At 41.2% G+C, this 22003-nt stretch overlaps 1 protein-coding gene across 11 annotated transcripts in view; it reads left to right on the top strand.

Moving 5' to 3' along the window:
• The first annotated feature begins 11203 nt into the window (after window positions 1-11203).
• FBXL17 (F-box and leucine rich repeat protein 17) overlaps window positions 11204-22003 on the top strand; it is a 526088-nt gene continuing 515288 nt past the window's right edge. For 10 of the 11 annotated variants that reach the window (XR_008525731.2, XM_054556479.2, XM_054556483.2 and 7 more), the window contains exon 1: window positions 11775-12926. Coding sequence is in view for 10 of the 11 variants with exons in the window: in XM_054556479.2 (XP_054412454.2) it covers window positions 11916-12926 (1011 nt within the window). In the remaining variant the exon portion in view is untranslated. Of the gene's footprint in view, window positions 12927-22003 lie in introns of all 11 variants that reach the window. The other variant, XM_024247520.3, reaches the window with a different exon arrangement.

The raw sequence follows: 22003 nt of genomic DNA, 5'->3' as shown, positions 1-22003 counted from the left end.
ATGGTTAATATTGAGTGTCAACTTGATTGGATTGAAGGATGCAAAGTATTGATCCTGGGTGTATCCGTGAGCGTGTTGCCAAAGGAGATTAACATTTGAGTCAGTGGACTGGAAGAGGTAGACCTACCCTAAATCTGGGTGGGCATCACCTAATCAGCTGCCAACATGGCTAGAATAAAGCAGGCAGAAGAAAGTGGAAGAGCAGACTTGCTGAATCTTCCAGCTTCCATCTTTCTCCTCCCATGCTGAATGCTTCCTGCACTTGAACATCAGACTCCAAGTTCTTCAGCTTTTGGACTCTTGGACTTACACCAGTGATTTTCCAGGGGCTCTTGGGCCTTTGACCACAGACTGAAGGCCGCACTGTCGGCTTCCCTGCTTTTGAGGTTTTGAAACTTGGACCGGCTTTCTTGCTCCTCAGCTCATAGATGGCCTATTGTGGGACTTCACCTTGTGATCGTTTCCTAAGAAACTCCCCTTCATATATACATATATCCTATTAGTTCTGTCTCTTTAGAGAACCCTAATACAATCAGCATACCTTATGTTCCCTCTTGCTTTTCTTTTATTTTGCAGTATCATTTGAAAGAAAGTTGTAAATACCGTTTCACCTTAAATATTTCAGTATGCGTCTCCTAACAAAAAAAAGGCATTCTATGTAATCATCATATACTTTTAATGCCTAAGAAAATTAACATTAATTATATAATATCTAAATGCAGGCCATATTGAAATATTCCCAATTGTATAAACACAATTTTATTAGTGGTTTTATTGGATTATTTCAGACCAGAATATATTCCACGTTCATATATTTCATTTGGTATTTTTGTTTCTGTCGTCTCTTTGGATCTAGTCGAGATACCCTACTTTTCTTTCATGACTTTGAATTTTTGATATCTTGTAAATTTTTGTTCTATAATCCTTTAAAGTCAGGTTTATTGAAGTATAATTTATGTAGTGTAAAATTCGTCTTTTATAGTGTATACTTTTATGAGTTTTTACAAATACATTCGGTGATGTAACCATCACAATTGAGATAAAGAACATTTCTAACTCCCCAAAAAGTTCCATTGTGCCTCTTTGTCGTAAACACTTTCCTCTTCTGCAAGATTCTGGCAACCACTGCCCTATTTTTTATCCCTACAGTTTTGCCTTTTTAGGAAAGTCATATAAAGGGAATCATACAGTATGTAGCCTTTTAAATCTGACTTTTTACTTTCCATATTTGTTTGAGATTTATCCATTGTGTGGATGTACCAAAATTTGTTTATCCATTTATAAGTGGAAAAATTTTTGGTGTTCAGGTTTTGACAATTGTGGATAAAACCTCTATAAATACTTGTATACAGGCTTTTGTGTAAACATATGTTTTCATTTCTCATTGGTAAACAGCTAGAATTGAGATTGGAGAATCATATTGTAACTGTATGTTAACTTGTATAAGAAACTAGCAACACGTTTTCCAAAGTGGCTGTACCATTCTACATTTCCATCATCAGTATATGAGAGCCCGGCTGGGTGTGGTGGCTCATGCCTATAACCCAGCACCTTGTGGGGCTGAGGCAGAAGGATCACTTGAGGCCAGGAGTTCAAAGCCAGCCTATGAGATTTTTAGTTGTTCCACATTCTTGTCAACACTTGCTATGTCAGTCTTTCATTTCGACATTCTAAATAGTTGTTTGATGGTGTCTCATTATGGCTTTAATTTGTATTACTCTCATGAACAATTATGTTGAACTCTATGTTTCTAGGTCAGGAAGGCATAGTTTTTAAGCTGACTGCTATTAGAAAGACTCTACCCCAGTGAAATATTAAAGTCATTTCTCCATTGTCTTTGCTTCCCCCTTTCAAGCCTTCTCTCTTTTGGCTGAGAAAATAAAACCAAGCCCCAGTGCTTGTCTCAGTCTACTCAGAAGGCTGACAGAATTTTCCTAACACTGATTTTTTTTTTTTTTAACTTGTGTGGATTACGGTTTCACTACCAAAGGAAGAGAATGAGTTAGTTAGGAATCATTTGGAATTCCTTGAAAATTATTATTGATGGTAGCAGAAATGATGAGCTCTATTTCTGCCACCCTCACTTTCTCTTTCACACATATACACATACGAATACCTCACACAGTCTAAAAAATGGTGGCTTTTCAGAAAATGTATTCCATGCTCACGTATTATTCCAGAAACTGTTCTTTACCCCATAAACCCTCCCTTCAAAATTTCTTTTCTGAGTAAATATTTTCCAACTTGATCTTAGCAAATATTCCCTTTAATGTGCCTGAAAAGGATTAATTTTCTTCACAGACTACTCCCCAAAACTATATCCACAAGAAAAAACTATGATGCATATTTCAATATTGTTGAGGTGTACATAAAAATATAAAGGCACAGTCAGAAATGGGACATTTCAGGGGTGAGAGAAAGCTGGTAGGTAATGAAAGTAGACGACACAGTATGAAACAGGCAATGCAATTTAAAGTAGGTTTTGGGGTTAACTTCCCTTAGAATTAACTTCCTTTAGAAATAACACATTTTCTCGCAGTTCTTTATGGATTCTTGTCACTTTCCAATGAGTATGTGCTTTACAAAATTTTTTCAGTGAAGATTCTGACACTTTAGTCCTCTTAAGACCTCCAAAGTAAATTTTCCGCTTTTTTTTTATTTATAAGAAAGATGGGGAGGATATTACTTATCATCTCATGGCTGACATGGAAAACAGCTATATTAATTTTTTAAATAGAGGTCCTATGGATCCGCAGCACATGAAAACAGCACTTACCACTAATCTGCAGTTATGTTATCTATTGATAATTCAGCAGTGAACAGCTTTGATTTGTAGTGCAATAAAGATTCAAATTATTCAAATTGGATCCAATGCATTAAAGTTTAGAGATGTCAATTTTTACAAATGTTGAAGACAACAGGCAGGAAACATATTGATTTGCCAGGGAAAATCATTGGCAAAACAATGGGAATTTGGAAGAGTTCCTGCCTTAGTATCCTCCCCAAGACATACACACGCGCACACACACACACACACACACACACTCTCTCTCTCTCTCTCTCTCTCACTCTCTTCCAAAGTAAGACTTAAATGAAGATATAAAGCAGTTTTGAAAGAAAGGAAGTTAGCAAGGACAGCATACTACCCATGATAATGGTTCTCAAGCTTATAAAATGAATTGCCCTGGAGGGAGCAAAAGATCCTTACACCCAAATTTTACTCATTCCCATTTTTCAATTGAGAATGGGAGAGGTGACTCAGTGACAAGTGTTGCTGAACAAACAAATTTCAGGATACTATGTTTCAGGCCCAGCATGGTGGCTCATATCTGTAATCCCAACACTTTGCCAGGCTGAGGCAGGAGGATCACTTGACTCTGTGAGTTCAAGACCAGCCTGGGCAACATAGTGAGGCCTTGTCTCTACAAATAATAATTAGTGAGGCATGGTGGTGCTTGCCTGTATTCCCAGCTACTCAGGAGGCTGAGGTGGGAGGATCGCTTGAGCCTAGGAAGTTGAGGTTGCAGTGAGCCATGATTGTGCCACTACCCACTTTAGCCTGGGTGACAGAGTGAGACCCTGTCTAAAAATAGAAAAAAAAGACGTTTCATCTGTTTTAACAACTGGGTATAGATAGCATTTTTAAATACCTGTCCCCTTAGCTTACTTAACATGTAGTTAGTAGGAAATAATGGAACCTAAATAATGGGCCCTAAGTATGGTTGATCCATTTGCATCACAACATACTGTAGGTATGACTGAACACACAATAACCTAAACATGATAAACAAACAATAACATATAACTAAAAAGCAGGTAGAACAGAATCAAAACCTAAGCCCACTCGATGTAACACTGGTGATATGTTGATAAAGTGTCCTGCCAGAAATTTAAGGGAGTTTATGTAATTTATGAGGCTACAGAGAAGAAAATTATCCACTCCCTGAGTGGTGACAAAAACCAATGCTTCATTACTTTCCTCAGGAGCAAAAAAAAAAGAAAAAAATCTAGGATTTTCTAAACCCAGCAGTATCAGATATATTAGATAGGTGAGAGCCACCTGCAGTGGCTCTGATGAGAGCTGATGAGAGTGATCTCTGCCTTACTATTCCTGCCACCCTTCCTCTGTTGCCCACCTGCCTCAGAAGGGATTACATATAACTTAAATAGTTATTTCCATCCCTCCAGTTTCTGGATTCTGGTTATAATAATTTTACCTCCAGATATAGGGAACGAAATAGGAAGGGGCAACCTGCTACTCATCAGACTCAGGGTAGAGCACGCAAGTTTGCGACATAGACATTTCGTTGTTACAGTAATACAACAAATTCTGAACACATGGAGTTTTGAAGGTGACTTGTCATTTCTGAGTCACTAAAAGTAGATTTAATTATCTGGCTATTGAGTGCAAGTATGTAACCATTTAAAAATTACATAATAAGGGCCGGGCATGGTGGCTCATGCCTGTAATCCGAGCACTTTGGAAGGCTGAGGTGGGTGGATCACCCAAGGTCAGGAGTTCGAGACCAGCCTGACCAACATGGAGAAACCCCGTGTCTACTAAAGATACAAAATTAGCCAGGTGTGGTGGTGTATGCCTGTAATCCCAGCTACTCGGGAGGCTGAGGCAGAAGAATAGCTTGAATCTGGGACAGGGAGGTTGCAGTGAGCAGAGCTCATGCCACTGCATTCCAACCTAGGCAACAAGAGCAAAATTCCATCTCAAAAAAAAATTATATAATAAGAAATACAAATGTTATTATATTTAGGAGGAGGCTGGGCGTGGTGGCTTACATCTGTAATCCCAGCATTTTTGGGAGGTGGGTGGATCATTTGAGGTCAGGGGTTTGAGACCAGCCTGGCCAATATGGTAAAACCCTGACTCTACTAAAAATACAAAAATTAGCTGGGTGTGGTGGCACATGCCTGTAATCCCAACTACTTGGGAGGCTGAGGCAGGAGAATTGCTTGAACCTGGGAGGCGGAGGTTTCAGTGAGCTGAGATAGCACCACTGCACTCCAGGCTGGGTGATGGAGTGAGACTCCATCTCAAAAAAAAGGAAAAAAAAAATAAATTTAGGAGGAAAAACATTTAATGTTAGGGAGACACATGTAATTTAATTCTTTTTTCTATAAGCACTATTTCTGTCAGTTGAAAATGAGAAAGTACTAATTATAGAATATAGACACACAGAATTGAAGGAATATAAATAGTTGAACATCTTTGTGTTATACTAATTCCATTTAAGGAAAAGATAAATATGTGAGTCTTAAGCAAAAGAAATAAGCCCATACCTTTGTCTCAATTATCTAATTTATGCAAAAGTGGGAGAACAACAAATAGTCTGTGCAGGTATTAACTTCTGATTAGTTGTTTCCTTTCATGAGGTTGAATTAATCTTTGAAGTTATGGATAATTGATCATTTGGTTTCTGCTATTAAAGCTACATCAAGTTTTGGTATCCATACGACTGTATTTGAAATACATGCTTTATTCCATGCAAAAACATTTGCATTTGATGCAAAAACTAATTACCAGAAATGAAGCGACTTAAAATAACACATTTATTATCTCGTAGTTCTGTAAGTCAGAAGTCCTGGCATGGGCTCAGCTGGGTTCTCTGCTCAGGTTCTCACCAGGCTGAAATCAAGGTGTCAGCCAAGCTGTGCTCCCTTCTGTAGTTCCGGGTATTCTTCCAAACTCATGTGGTTGTTTGCAGAATTAAGAATTCTGTAGGAAGGAAGGCCTGCTTTCTTGCTGACCATCAGCTAGGGGCTACTCTCAGTTCTTAGAGGCCACTTGCCATTTTCTGCCATATAGGCGTCACTACAACATGAAACTTTACTTCTTCGTGGCTAAAAGAAAAGCATCTACTGTTGCTTTCAATCTCCCTGACTTCTCCTTGACCTTCTTTTTTTTTTTTTTTTTTTGAAATGGAGTCTCGCTCTGTCACCAGGCTGGAGTGCAGTGGCATGATCTCGGCTCACTGCAACCTCCGCCTCCTGGGTTCAAGCAATTCTCCTGCCTCAGCCTCCTGAGTAGCTGGGACTACAGGCTACTTTTTTTTTTTTTGTATTTTAGTAGAGATGGTTTCACCATGTTGCCCAGGCTGGTCTCGAACTCCTGAGCTCAGGCAATCTGCCTGCCTCGGCCTCCCAAAGTGCTAGGATTACAGGTGTGAGCCACCACGCCCAGCCATTCCTTGACTCTCTTTTTAAGAGTTCACTTGATTACGTCAGGCCCACCTAGGATAATCTGCCTTTATTTATTTATTTGGTTCTTTTTGAGACAGGTTGTCTCTCACTCTGTCTCCCAGGTTCTGGAGTGCAGTGGTGCAAGATCATGGCTCACTGTGGCCTTGACCTCCTGGGCTCAAGCAACCCTTCCACCTCAGCCTCCAGATTAGCTGGGACTACAGGTGTGAGCTAACATGTCTGGCTAATTTTTAAATTTTTCGTAAAGATAAGGTCTCCCTATGTTGCCTAAGCTGGTCTCGAACTCCTGGACTTAAGTGTTCTTCCTGTCTCAGCCTCCGAAAATCTGCCTTTAAAATTCAGTTGATTAACAAATTTAGGTGCTGGCAATTAGAGAGGAAACAAAGTAGGAATTAATTATGATGGGAATGATAGTCTACTAACACAGAAATACCACAATTGCGGACTGTGGTAACTGCTGTGAAGGAAATGAACAAGGGAGTGTAACACAGTGACTAGGGAAGAACTCTCATGACAGGAGGTGATATTAGGGCTGATATCATCTGGAAACTCAGAATGAATCAGTCAAGAGAAGAGCTTAGGGAAGAACAGGCCAGGCATCAGCTGAACTTTCATATCATGTCTGAAACAAATTACTCAGGAGTATAGATTGTCCTCCTGAAGGGAATTCTCTGGAAACTTGTTTTTCCCTATCATCTTTGGCCTTGAGTATTTCAGCAAAAACACAATATAATATGGAATTAAATTTACTGAACACCTGGGTGTTCCATGATTTCAAGATGCATAAGACAATGTCTTTCTAGGCCATCCGTCACATTTACCACAATTACTGGGATCAATGGCATGTGAACTTTGTTCTCCTTATGCGTCACTGGTGCTATACGATGTTTTAGCTATTTACCACAACCACCATTACCCAACTTCAAGCAGCATGAAAACCTTTTACACAAGGCTGTCTTTTTATAGGCAAATGTGAATTTCAAATTGAGTATAATCTATGTTAGCAAAGAAGAAAGAAAAACTTTTCTTTTTACTTGTTTTGCCACATTTTAAATTTATATACTGGTTTTCAGTGTGAATCTCAGTATGCCATAACTCAAATCTACCTCAGGTTGGGATATTATTCAAATATGTAACTGTTTTACATTATAGAATCCATTATTTCACCATAAGTTATTCATTGAAATAAATCATAAGAACAAGCAATTTGGGGGTTCATTTTCTCCCTATATTCATCATTCCCTTCCCTCTATCCAATTCAGAATTAAATCCTAACAACTCCACATCAGAAATGTTTCTCAATAACAACCTTACTTCATTATTCCCAGAATGCCTACATTCTTTGTTTTGTTTTGTTTTGCTTTTTGTTTTTTGAGATGGAGTTTTGCACTTATTGCCCAGGCTGGAGTGCAATGGCACAATCTCAGCTCACTGCAACCCCTGCCTCCCAGGCTCAAGTGATTCTCCTGCCTCAGCCTCCTGAGTAGCTGGGATTACAGACATGTGCCACCGTGCCCAACTAATTTTTGTATTTTTAGTAGTGTGAGATTTCACCATGTTGGTCAGGCTGGACTTGAACTCCTGACCTCAGGTGATCTGCCCGCTTTGACTTCCCAAAGTGCTGGGATCAAAGGCGTGAGCCATCACACCCGGCCCTAAATTCATACTTTTAAGGCTTCTCTATGGACCCTTTGAACAACTTTAACTGGCCTTCCTTCTAAGAGGTTGCTTCTCCTCTAGACCGTCTTCTACACAGTAGCCTGATTATCTTCCCAAAAACTGAACAAAATCCCTGTCCTCATGGAGCCTGTGTTCTAATTGAACAAACCAAAAATTTTTAAAATGTGATGAGCTATAAAGAAAATAAAAACGGTAAGAGGAAAGGGCAAAGGAAGGATTAACTTTAGATAGGCTGGTGACATTTGATAATAACAAATGCTAATGCCCTCTAGCTAAAGAGCAGCAGGAAAACAACTAGATTCAAACCAAGGTGGGTTTAATGACTTGTTGCAGGGAGGCAGAGAGCAATGAGGAACGAAGTTGGGTGAGAGCACTCTCAGTAAGAGGTTATTGGTATTGTGAAAAACATTACAGGAATGAGCGTGTGTTAGGTGATTTTGGGGAAGTGTCAAGGTTTTGCTCTGGATTGGATGCTGGCAGGAAACAGGTGATCCTATAACTGAATATTTTAATATTTGCTATCTAGAAGGCAGGAAGAATGGGTCAAGGCTAAGGTTGTAATTGGCCAAGAAACAGTGGTCACTTATATTAACCAGAATGTTTGGTCATTTTTGTGGGTTAGAGACTGTTCTTGTATTTGCTGTGTTCAGACATGATTACGGAGGGGTCTTATTTTTGTCTTGCTATTGTAGTCATAAAGTGACTATAACTGATGTTGATGTTTTGTGAGACTGTTTATATTTGACAAAATAATGAGAACTGAGAATGCCAGGACAGCTGCCAGTACCACAAATGCCTAGCTAATAGTGCCAGTCCAGCTCCTGGCTGTCCGGGGTTGGTTTCCAGGGCAACTCCGCCCTCTCTGCCCCCCAACTAGCAAAGCCATCAGCTGCTACAACTGTCTCTATAATTCTAATTTATGACTCTTATTCATAATTCTGTATCTTTACCATTTACAACATTAGTATTATTATTTAGGGTACTGAGTTCCAAAACTCGTTACAGCTCTCCTGATAATAGTAGTAGCTTATTTAATCATTGATGAAATATACAAGACTCTCTCTGCTATTTGCTGTGGTAAAGAAATAAAAAGAAGGGTTAGAGATAATCCTGCCTCAAAGAATCTGAACTTTTTTCTGGGGAGAACTAGTGGTGTGATGATGGTGGGTGATGAGAACAGACATGCAAAATACCTCAACTATAAAAAACAAGTATCTTTTGTCAGCACAGAGTCCAACAGGTAGATCAAAGACAATTTGCTTGTGGTTGAATGGTTTAGGAACTGGGAGTAAGAAAACAAATATTGTAAATTTTAGCAACGACTTCAGAACTCCCAGTCAGTTGCTTCATCTCTAAAAATAAGTTGAAGTTGGATGGTATGTGTAGTTCTGATACATTTGCATGGTGCCAGGCTGTCTGTACAGGAATCACATGGGGAGCCTGTTATCAAGTAGCGATTCGAGGGCCCCGTATCCAGAAAGCATAAAACATCCTAAGTTTTTGAGATTCATCCATGCGTTTTTTCTTGTGTTGCTGAGTAGTATTTAATTAGATGAATATATCAGTTTATTAATCCATTCTCCCACTGATGGACATCTGAGCAGTTTATAGTTTTTGGTGACCATGAATAAAGTTGTTACGGACATTTTTGTACAAGTCTTTTTATCGATATATGCTTTTATTTCTCTGGATAAATATCTAGATGTGGGATTGCTGGCTCATAGGGCAGATGTGTATTTAACTTATATGAAATGGATAGGTCGCAGTTTTTTTTAAGAGACAGTGTTTCGCTACGCTGCTCAAGATGGAGTACAGCGGCTATTCACATGCATAATCATAACAAACTGGGCTCAAGCGATCCTCACGCCTCACCAGCCCTGTTGTAGTTTGAATGATAGGTACCACCATATCTGGCTCTGACAGGTTCATATTTTTGACATAAAGTTACAAAACACTTTATAATACTCTTGCCTTTTGTGAAAGTGCAGCCTAGTAGAGATGTCAAAGGATCTGTAATAAGTCCTCAAGCACTGCTCTGGGGCCCTGGAAGATTCCCCTACAGGCAAATGTATGAAAGTTATGTGGATTATATGTGTACGTAAATGTAGTTCAGGCAATGCATTTGATAGTGAATAGCGTGTATGTCTGTGAAATCTTTTGACAAATATTTGCTTCTAGAATTCCACATCACTGTCATTAGGCTCTGAAAGGATCCCTGAATGTGACAGACTTAAGATTGGTCATTTCTGACAAAGAGGCCAGAATTAACAATTGTTTGACAGCATGTTTGAGAGCAGGCTGGGTGGGGCTGGCCACTATAGTGGAAATAGCAATGTAGGTTCCAACAGTGGTCTTCTCCAAGCCACTTGGCCTTGAATATTGCAATACTTCTTCCTCAAGCAGCTCTCTCAAGTTATCCTTAGCAGATTTTTTTTTTAAACACCTGCCACTTCTCTTCCACTCTTCAGCAGGTAACCAAGCTCTATCTGAAGGAAAACAGAAACCAAAAGGAACTCTTTCACCTTCCTGCTAGAAACATCCACCTATCTGTACCCATCCTTTATCTACCTTTCCTCATTCTCTGTAATCACAATGAAGAAAGTATCCTTCCTAAAGCACTCTCCATTCCACCTTCTCCTCTTATTTCTCTCATTAGAGTGGCTCATTCCCATGGTATTTGCCTCCTCTAATTTTTCGCTTGTGAAAGCTAACCTCTCCGCACCAGGTACCGCTCTAGCAGCTGCCCTAGCTCTCTAGCCGCGATATAGTCAAACCTTCTAAAGGACTGCCTGCATAGCTATTTCCTCTTTCTTATCTGGATCACCAAGGTTTGTCATATAGCAGGCACTGCACCGTCATGTTTAAAATATATAACAGACAGCTAGACAGGATTCTGAGGATGTAGACAATAAAGTGATCTACAGTTTGTAGCCTGGGTGTTGAATGGCTCACTGGGTGGGGAAGCTATCTTTCTGCTGTGCACAGGTAATTTGATATATGCCTTCATTCTGAAATAAAGTTGTGGAAAGGCAATAGTACGCAACAATTAAGAAAACACAAGTGTTTAGGTAAACAGTAGTGCCGCACAACCAATCAACCCCTCACATGACTTTCGTGCGCATCACCCAGGGGCCCGCATCTGCCACTCCGCCCGAAGCGCGGTCAGCGCCCACACTGGCCCTTCCGGCGGAACCCGACTCGCGGTTTCGAAGTGGCCTCCGTTTCCGAGTCAGGGGTGGTGATACGGGTGGAAGGTGAGGGGAAGAGCCCAGCGGCTTCCGGCCAATGGCAGCTCTTGAACTTACACCTCGAGACGTCAGCGCGGCTGTGTAAACGGATGTCACACAGCTGGCTCGGAAGTGTCTCCTCCCGCCTCAGAAACGCGGCGCACGCCCAGCAGCTTCGGAAAAACCTTAGGCGGCGGGAGGGAGGGGCGTGCGCCGCACCCCAAAAGCCCAGAGCTCCGTGCCCTAGCCGGCCGGCTTCTTCCCGTAGTGCCGGTCGTCCCGGGTGAGCAGCTGTACGCCGGCGTCCCTGCCACGAGCGCGCCACCGCAACTGGCTCCGCCCCCTGTCGGAACGGGCCGCGCGCTCCTGCGGCTCCGCGCAGAGTCGCGGGTGCGCGCGCCGGCGGCAGATCTGCAGTTAAAATGGTCCGAGCGGGACCCGGCCTTGCCCCCGCTGCCGCACTGACTGACTGAGCCGGCTGGCCGGGCCCGGACTGGTCGCCTAGCCAGCAGGCTCGCTCGCTCCCCCCCTCGCGTCCCCAAAGCTCGCGCCCATCGTTCTCCCGGCTTCCCTGGGCAAAGCATGTAGCCCCCGTCGGGCACTCCGGCAGCCCGCAGCTGACGCCCACCCCCTCACCGTCGCGTGTGTGCCCGTTGTGTGCGTGTGTGTGCGCAGGGAGGGCGACCCGCGGGCCGGGGGCCGAGCCAGCGAGCGGCCTGCCCCGCTGCCGGGAGCCCGCCTCTCTGGGTCTCCCTCCCTCCCGTCCCGGTCCCCCTCCTCGGGGCCTTCTATATGGGCCACCTTCTCTCGAAGGAGCCGCGTAACCGCCCGAGCCAGAAGAGGCCTCGCTGTTGCAGTTGGTGCCGCCGCCGGCGCCCTCTCCTCAGGCTGCCCCGCCGGACCCCAGCCAAGGTGCCCCCTCAGCCGGCGGCGCCCCGGAGCCGGGACTGCTTCTTCCGCGGGCCCTGCATGCTCTGCTTCATCGTGCACAGTCCCGGCGCGCCCGCCCCCGCCGGCCCAGAGGAGGAGCCGCCGCTCTCGCCGCCGCCGCCGCCGCCGCCGCGGGACGGGGCCTACGCTGCCGCCTCCTCCTCTCAGCACCTGGCGCGGCGCTACGCGGCCCTGGCCGCCGAGGACTGCGCCGCTGCCGCCCGCCGCTTCCTGCTATCCTCGGCCGCCGCCGCCGCCGCCGCTGCCGCCTCGGCTTCGTCGCCCGCCTCCTGCTGCAAAGAGTTGGGGCTGGCTGCGGCCGCCGCCTGGGAGCAGCAGGGCCGAAGTCTCTTCCTGGCAAGCTTGGGTCCGGTGCGCTTCCTGGGGCCTCCCGCCGCCGTGCACCTCTTCCGGGGACCGACACCGTCACCGGCCGAGCCCCCTACGCCCCCCGAAATGGTGTGCAAACGGAAGGGGGCCGGGGTCCCCGCCTGCACCCCCTGCAAGCAGCCCCGCTGCGGCGGCGGGGGCTGTGGCGGCGGCGGCGGCGGCGGTGGTGGGGGAGGGCCTGCGGGGGGAGGCGCTTCGCCGCCCCGGCCCCCCGACGCCGGCTGCTGCCAGGCCCCGGAGCAGCCCCCGCAGCCGCTCTGCCCCCCGCCCTCTTCTCCCACCTCCGAAGGTGCCCCCACCGAAGCTGGCGGGGACGCTGTCCGAACCGGGGGCACCGCCCCCTCGTCCACCCAGCAGCAGCAGCAGCATGAATGTGGCGACGCGGACTGTCGGGAGCCCCCCGAAAACCCCTGCGACTGTCACAGGGAGCCGCCCCCCGAAACCCCAGACATCAACCAGCTGCCGCCGTCCATCCTGCTCAAGGTGGGTCTGAGCGAGAGGAGCAGGGATGCTCGCTTTCCCCCACCCCCGGCCCCCGCCTCCGAGGCTTTCTCTCTCCTCCCCCTAAGCGCGGAGGAGGGGGGTTCCCTGACAGCCTAGGGACGTCCGAAGGGGAGACTGGGAAGCCAGTGGGGCCTTTGCGTATGGCCTATTTTTTGAAGTAGGAGCACTTGGAGTCTACTGAATGCCTTTTAATAGCTTGACTCTGTAACCCACCATTCAGGATTCAGCTATTATTAGAATCCCAACCCAGTGGTTTAGAAACTTCGCAGGTATTCTGTGGAAAAAAATTTTTTTTTAATCGAGGAATTTATACTTAGTGGGTAAAGGCTTTGCATGTTAGTGTTTGAAAGTCTTTAAACATTACTTTCATGTTTGATGGCTGGTAGTTAATGTCAAACAGTTAACTTACTGAGCATTTACCATAATCAGGCACTGCGCCAGAGCTTTATATATATAATATCCCATTTATCTAGTTAACGCTGCGAGATAAATACTGTTAATATCTTTATTTTATACGAGAAGAAACTGATTTCTCCGTGCTGTGGGCCACGGTTTATAGTAGTGAGTCAGGCAGAAGTGGTCTTTGCTCCTGTGGAGCTGACAGTCTAGTGGGGCTTGAAGTGGTTGAATGACTTGTGCAAGGTCACATACAGAAAGGGCAGATCTAGGTCTTGAATGAGGGAATTTAATACCACCTGACTTAAAAACCCCTTTGTTTATGCTACGTTGTAATGCCCTTCTACATTTTAACCCTTGCATAAAAGCATACAGATTACCAGAGGTAAGCACAGATGTATTTTTTGTTGGGAGATGGGTGTCCTGCATGAAGTTTATGTCATTTTCAACTACCAAGGATATTTTGCAGTTTTGTCAATGCTAGTGACAAACTTTAGTTACATAATAGAGTTATTAAGTTATTATTAACTTTTTTCCTCTTTTTCTCTCTTCTCCCATCCTACCCTATCTGGAGCTTAATAAATATAAACTGTTTTCATTGTGGATGATACTAGAGACTAGCCATAAATAACCTTGATAAGATTTGGCTACTTTTACCGTTACTGAAGTAACTGTCATTAATTACAATTGTTAATGTCACCAATACAGTTTCTTGGACTAGACTTTTTGCATATTTACAGTACTGTGTGTTTGGGTCTGTTTTACTGTGATAGTATTGTTCTTGTGAATGATACAGCAAGAGGGTGGGAAAACTTACATTTCCTTGTGTCAAAATGTAATGATCTAATTCTTATGGAGGTCTACTTGTTGGAAGAGTAATTGCTTACTCTTTGTGTGCAGAGGTGCATTTTAGGACAAAGGGAACTTTCTTGAGTCCTTTAAATCACTGGATGATATGGATAAATAAAATATCAACAAATATTTGGTATAGAAACTTGATTGCTGTCTTCTTATTTGGCAAATAAGACTGTTTCAAAATGAACCAAAACAAAGCCAGGTACCTTCTACTTACAAATTATTTCATGAGGTAAAAAACATTTTAATGCCAAGAAAAAAAAAGGGACATGATCTCATAATAAAGAGAAACTCTAATAGAATAAAATAAACTTATCCTATTAATACCGCATTGTTCTTTTGCATATTTTTTTCCTGAGGATTGTTGAAAACTTTGTCTAAAGGACATATGGGAATTACCATGGGCTTGCCCTATTGTGTGTATTTGGACATGTTGTGTGGATTTCCATTCCTTGTATTAGAAAACTCTAATAAAGATTCTCTGTCTGAGTCTCATGGTCCTAGTGGTATTCAGCACCAAGTGAGTTGTACTGTCTGGGATGAATTGAATTAGCGATTGTTCAGTGTCTGCCAACCCCAGTTTTTGGGTGCAGCAACTCTGGATTCATAATCTTGTTCATTGCTGTGTCTCCTCTAAGTGCAGTGCCTGGCATGTAGTAGCACTCAGTAAATACTTACGAACGAATGTATGATCAGGTGTTTAGAGTCTGGGCTGAGACTCAGGGTGAATATGCCACACCACGAAGAGATATTTCTAGGGAATGTCCATATTCTGACTGGAGTTACTGTTGGAGCCACGGTAGAGCCATGTGGTGGTGAAAGGGTTCTGGCTCTGCTGGTAAGGACTGGAGTTATTTGACTTGGAGAAGGGAAGACTTAAGGAGCTATGACAATTTTTCTTTTCTAATATTAGAAGGGTTGTTGCATAGAGAGGCACAAGTCTATCATCACTATTGGAAAACATTCTTAGAAATTATGCCCTGTTCTCCTGGTAGGGAGTCAATAGCTATTATAATTGTATTGCTTTTGCTTCATCTTTTATGCTAGGAAGTTACTATAGCTGTAAAAAACAAAAAACAAACAAAAAAACGAGGCAGGTAGAATTTGGGAGAGAAACGTGAGGATGTTTAAGAATTTAAAGGATGTTTTTTGGGAAAGTTACCATACTTGCCCTTTTTTTTTTTTTTTTTTATGGCAGAGGAGAGAAACTAAACTATATGTTGCATCATAGGCTGATTTTTGGCTTAATATCAACAAGCATGTTTCTCTTTTATATAGGTTAATATTACCTGCTTTAAAGCAGTCAAAAATGCATTTTAATATAATAGTTTCTTTAAAAAGTTGTTTAGCTTTGGCAAAATATCCTATTTTATGCTTACTACCCACATCTTAAATTTCTTCACTTGGATAAACCAAATCTGGATTTAGTCAATGACCTGTGGTTTATACCAGCCATATCACTTTTACAAAAAATCACTTTTACAAAAAAGATAATAGCTAAAGTCAGGTCTGTTTTAAACAAGATGCTACTTGGTTGCAGTGACCACGCCCTACATGTTGATTGTTAACTGACAGATTAGCCCTTTAAGACCACATAGTCCTTTAACCTTAAAAAAATGATCTAGGCCTCCTAAGTTTTTATTTTCTCATTAATAAAATGAGGAGGACAAGCATAAAAATATCCACAAGAAATGTACTTTCACCTGTGGCTGCATGAAGAGTTTGGTGAATCCTTTCCACACACAAAAAAGTATAAAACTGGCAGAATTGCCCAAAACTATTTGAACTCTGGAAATCAACCAAAAGAAAAACATTGAGAAACATTTATTCTTAGGAAAACTGTTAGAGCTTCAGGTAAGAATAGTGCAAGTCTACAGCATTCTTGCATGGGCTTCTACTGTGGCCTCCTGTCCCAGCACTTTTGGCAAGAACTGTAGTTTGGAAAACCAGCAGCTTTGCTGTCAGAGAGCTGATTCAATTTGCGGCAATGAGTAAAAACCTTTGTCGATAAAATGTACTGAACTTGGTAGGGGAAAACAAGGAAAAACCATGTATTTGCTAGTTTAAGGTTGTAGTGCCAGTTGGGGTGAGTGGAAGAGTAGCTATAAATTAAAAGGCAGACCCTGGAAATGAGAACCGTAAAGGGATAACCTCTCCACATATCCTGGCATATCGTGAAACAATGCACATGGGGAGGGGAGACCTGAGGTTGTCTGAGAGCAAGGGCCAAGGCAGGTGAGAATTCTCTAAGCTTTGAATGTGCTCTTCTTAACTCACATACAGATTAAAGAGCAGGCTCAAGCTGTTTGAGCATATCTTTGGCATATACATAGCTGAAAACTAAGCTATTCAGACACAGAATGACTTCTTTAGAAAGCCAGGCTAAAACATATATATGTGAATTAAAATCTGAACAGATGTAGTCACACTGCCCAGGACACAGGTTCCACAGTTTAGGGCCAGACATGTTAAAAGGCTCAGAAATATAAAATTCTACACTCGTGGCCAGGTGTGGTGGCTCACGCCTGTAATCCCAGCTTGAACCCGTGGGTGGAGGTTGCAGTGAGCCGAGATCACGCTGCTGCACTCCAGCCTGGCAAGAGAGTGAGACTCCGTCTCAAAAAAAAAAAGAAGAATATACATTGCCTGTGTTATCCAAAATGTCCAGTTTTTAACAACAAATTTTAAGACACGTAAAGAGACAGAAAAATGTGACCCATACTGAGGGAAAAAGAAAGCAGTTAATAGAAACTGACTGTGAGTGAGCCTAGATATTAGACTTAGCAAAGACTTCAAACTGCTATTATAAACATGGTAAAAGAAAGGAAACATTATTTAAATAATTACAGGAGAATATGATGACATTGACCCAAAAAATTGGAAATCTCAATAAAGAAATAAGAGCTGTAAAAAAAGTTTTATTCTTTTTGATGCTATTATAAATGGAAGTGCTTTCTTGATTTCATCTTCAGATGATTCATTGCTAGTATATAAAAATATTTGCTTATTAGCTCTAAAATTAATTTTTGTGTTTATTCTCTGGGATTTTCTCTATATAAGATCATGACATCTGTGAATAGAGGATGTTTTAATTCCAGCTCCCCAATCTGGATGCCTTTTGTTTATATTCCATGTCTAATTGCCCTGACCAGAATCTCCAGTACGATGTTGCATAGAAGTCATGATGCAGAAATCCTTGTTTTGTTTCTGATTTTGGGGAAAAACTTTTAGTCTTTTACCATTAAATATAATGATAACTAGGGGTTTTTGGTAGATGCTCTTTCTCAGATTGAGGAAGTGTTCTTTTATTCCTATATTTCTGAATGTTTTAATCAAGAAAGAGTATTAGATTTTGTCCAGTGCTTTTTCCTGAATCAGTTGAGATGATCATGTGTTTTGTTTTTGCTTTTTACCTTTATTCTATTAATATGGTGTGTTACATGGGTTTTTTTCATATGTTGAACCGTCCTTGCATTCCTGGGATAAATCCTGCTTGGTCATGGTGTATAACCCTTTTACTATACTGTGGATTTAGTTTCCTTATATTTTATTGAAGATTTTCACATCGGTAATTATAAGGGACATTGGTCTATAGTTTTTTGAGATTTCTTTGCCTGGCTTTGGTATCAGGATATGCTAGCCTTATAGCATGAGTTAGGAAGTATTATCCCATCCTCTCATTTTTGGAAGAATTTAAGATAGTTTAGTGTTCATTCTTATTTAAACATATTACTGGTGAGGCCATCTGGTCCTTGTCTTTTCTTTGTTGTAAGTTTTTTGTTTTTTATTACATATTCCATCTTTTTACATGCTGTACATCTATTCAGATTTTCTATTTCCTTTGAGTCAGTTTTTATAGTTTATATTCTAGGAATTTGTCACCTATTTCATCAATTTGGTGGCATACAATTATAGTATTCTCTTATAATTGTGTACTTTTTGTAAGGTTGATATTAATGTTCCCATTTTTATACATGATTTTAAAATTTGAGTCTTCTCTCTTTGTTCTTAGTCTAGCCAATTTGTGTGTGTGTGTGTGTGTGTACAGGGTCTCTGTCACCCAGGCTTGAGTGCAGCGGTGTGATCATAGCTTATAGCTATGTAAATGGAAGTGCACCCTTAAACTCCTGGGCTCAAGTGACTTTCCCTCTTGTCAGCCTCCTGAGTAGCTGGGTCCACAGGCATGCTGGCGCATGCCTGGTTAATTTCTTAAATAATTTTTGTAGAGACAGGGTGTTGCTATGTTTTCCAGGCTGATCTCAAACTCCTGGCTTCAAGCAGTCCTCCCACTTTGGCTTCCCAAAGTGCTGGGATTATAGGTGTCAACCATTGTGCTCGGCCTGATCATTTTAAAGAATAAACTTTTGGTTTTGTTGATCATCTATTATTTTTCTAGTCTATATTTCATTTGTATTAGCTGTATTTTTTTCCCCTTGTTTCTGCTTAGTTTGTATTGAGTTTTCTTTTTATAGTTTCTTGAGGTAGAAGTTTAGGTTGCCAATTCAAGATCTTTCTTCTTTTTAAATGTAGTTACTTGTGTCTATATCCCATAGATTTTGCTATATGTTTTTGTTTTCATTAATTTCAAATTATTTTCTGATTTTCTTTATGAGTTCTTCTTACTTGTTGATTGTTAAATGTTCATGTATTTGTGAAATTTCCAGATTTCCTCCTGTTAGTGATTTCCGCTCCTCTTTCCTCACCTCCCTTCTCCTCTTCTCTTTTCTTTCATTTTTTGAAACAGAGTCTCACTGTATCACCCAGGCTGGAGTGCAGTGGTGTGATCATGGCTCACTGCAACCTCTGCCTTCTGGGCTCAAGCAATCCTTCCACCTCAGCCTCTCTAGTACCTTGGATTACAGGTGCACATGCCACCACGCCTGGCTAATTTTTGTATTTTTTGGTAGAGATGGGAGTTTTGCCATGTTGCCCAGGCTGGTCTTAAACTCCCGGGCTCAAGTGATCTGCCTCCCTCGGCTTACCAAAATGCTGGAATTATAGGCCTGAGCTGCCGTTCCTGGCCTCTGTTACTGATGTCTAATTTCCTTTCATTGTCATTGGAAAAGATACTTTGTATGAGCTCAATATTTTAAAATTTGTTGAGACTTGAGTTGTAGTGTAGTGTTTTAGACTTTGGTCTTTGAGAATGTTTTTATGCACTTCAGAAGAATGTGTATTCTATTTTGTGTAGTGTTCTAGAGATATTTGATAGGCCAAATTGAAATTTTGTTCAAGTGTTCAGTTTACTTGTTCATCTCTTGTCTGGTTGTTCTATCCATTATTGAAAGTTGTGTGTTGTAGTCTCCAAGCATTAATGCAGAACTCTTTTTATTTTTTTCCTTTCAATTCTGTCAGTTTTTGCTATATGTATTGTTCCGTGCTTTTACTCTCAATCTGTGTATATTTTTGGATCTAAATTTAGTCTCTTGTAAACAGTATATAATTGGATTGTGTTTTTAAGTTTCATCCTGTCATTCATTGTGTCTTTCTTGTTGAGACAGGGTCTCAGTCTGTTGTCCAGGCTGGAATGTAGTGGCATGATCACAACTCACTGCAGCCTCGACCTCCTGGGCTCAAGCTATTCTCCAACCTCAGCCTCCCATGTAGCTGAGACCATAGGTGCATACCACTATGCGTGGCTAATTTTGTCATTTTTTTGTGGAGACAGGGTCTTGCCATGTTGCCCAGGCTGGTCTTGAACTCCTGGGCTCAAGTGATCCAGTCAACACAGCCTCCCAAAAGTGCTAGGATTGCAGGTGTGAGCCACTGTGCCTGGCCCTGGCCTTATGTGTCTTAACTGGAAAGTTTAGCCCGTTTACATTTAGTGTAATTAGTGATAAGGAAATACATTTACTATTTTATTATTTGTTTTCTCTATGTCTTATATATTTTTTGTCAATTCCTCTGATGCTGTTCTTTGTGTCAGATATTTTCTAGTGTACCATTTTGATCCCCTTCTCATATATACATATAATTCTCACATTATATAAATATAACATATGTTGATATATTAATATATTAATATTAATTGTTAATATTTATAATAATTAATATTAATATATTAATATATTAAGATATGTTATATTTATATTAACATAATATATTTAGATATGTTATATTTATATAATGTGAGAATTATATGTATATATGAGAATTATATATAAATAAAATATAGTAAATAATTATGTGTGTATTTCTTAGTATTTGCCCTAGGGGTTATAATTAACACTATATATTATAACAATTTAGTTTGAATTAATACCAGTTTAGTTTCAGTGGTATATAAAAACTTTGCTCTTATATTTGTTGTTATTGTCACAAGTTACAGCTTTATGTATTTTGTGCCAATCAATATAGATTCATAATTACTGTTTTATGTAGACATTCAAATTATATAGCAAAGAGGAGGCATTGCAAACCAAAGACACAGTAATATGCACTTTTATATTTACCTATGTGAATACCAACAGTTACTGGTATCCTTTATTTCTTATGTGATTTTAAGCCACTGTCTGATCCCCTTACATTTCAGCCTAATGTTCTTTATAGTATTTCTTTTAGGGGAAGTCTACCAGTGACAAACTTCCTCAGTTTTTGTTTATCTGGAAATATCTTAATTTTGCCTTTATTTTTAAAGGGTTGTTTTACCAGATAGAGGATTCTTGGTTGACAGTTTCCTTTCAGCATTTTGAATATGTTATCCCACTGCCTTCTGGTGTCCATGGTTTCCAGTGAAAAATCAGTTGTTGATTGTATTGAGTGTCCTTTTCATGAGTTGCATTTTTCTTGCTGCTTTCAGGGTTCTCTTGGTTTTTGCCTTTCAACAATTTGATTATGATGCATCTTGATGTGAATCCTTTTGCATTTATCTTGCTTGGAATTCATTGAGTTCATGAGCTAGATTCATGCCTTTCATCAGATTTGGAAAGTTTTAGCCATTATTTCTTCAAATATTTAGGCCTCTTTCACTCTCTCTTCCTTCTGTGACTCCAATTATATGTATATTTGTATGTTTGGTGGGGTTCCACAGGTATGTTCATTTTCCTTCAGTCCACAGAGTCAGTAATTTTAATTCACCTATCTTTAGGTTTGCTGATTCTTTCTTCTTGTAGAGGTTCAAGGGATTTTGATGCTTCTCAAGAAAGAGATGATTATAAGAGGTGGTAACACACAACAAGCTTCATTTGGTGGCAGTTGGACAGGATTATATGAGAGGAAACCTCTTTTACAGCACGAAGCTGTGCAGAGGCTTACAGCGAGGTAGACCGCCATACAGAAGGGGACGAGGGCAAGGCAACCCCTGGGGGACAGGAGAATTGGAGATCAGGCTTACCTGTCTAGGTAATGTCACTCAGCAGCATGATGGGATGTGTAAAAATTTGAGTTTGGTACTAGTGGGCTCTTGAGCTAATGAGTCTCATCCTGCAGTGAAGAAATAACCTAGGAACCAATACCCAGAGGTCATCTTTGGCTCATTTATATAACATTTCTGCTTGCTCTAATCTGTTGAATCTCTGTAGTGAATTTTAAAATGTCACTATTGTATAATTTAGTTCTATAATTCTTATTTATTTTCATAATTTCTACTTTTTATTAATATTCTCTATTTGGTGAGACATTTCTATTTGGTTCTCATAATTTCCTTTAGTTCTTTGTCCATGGTTTTCTTTAGCTCTGTGAGCATGTCTTAAATTGTTGATTTATTGTCTTTGTCTAGTAAGTCCAATGTCTGGGTTTCCTCATGGGCGGTTTCTTTTCATTTCCTTTTTTCTTGTGAATGGGCCAGCAAACTGTAGCCCTTTACA

This window comes from Pongo abelii, chromosome 4 (assembly GCF_028885655.2).
Source record: "Pongo abelii isolate AG06213 chromosome 4, NHGRI_mPonAbe1-v2.0_pri, whole genome shotgun sequence".
Lineage (NCBI taxonomy): Eukaryota > Metazoa > Chordata > Mammalia > Primates > Hominidae > Pongo > Pongo abelii.
This window is presented reverse-complemented; position numbering and strand designations above follow the sequence as displayed.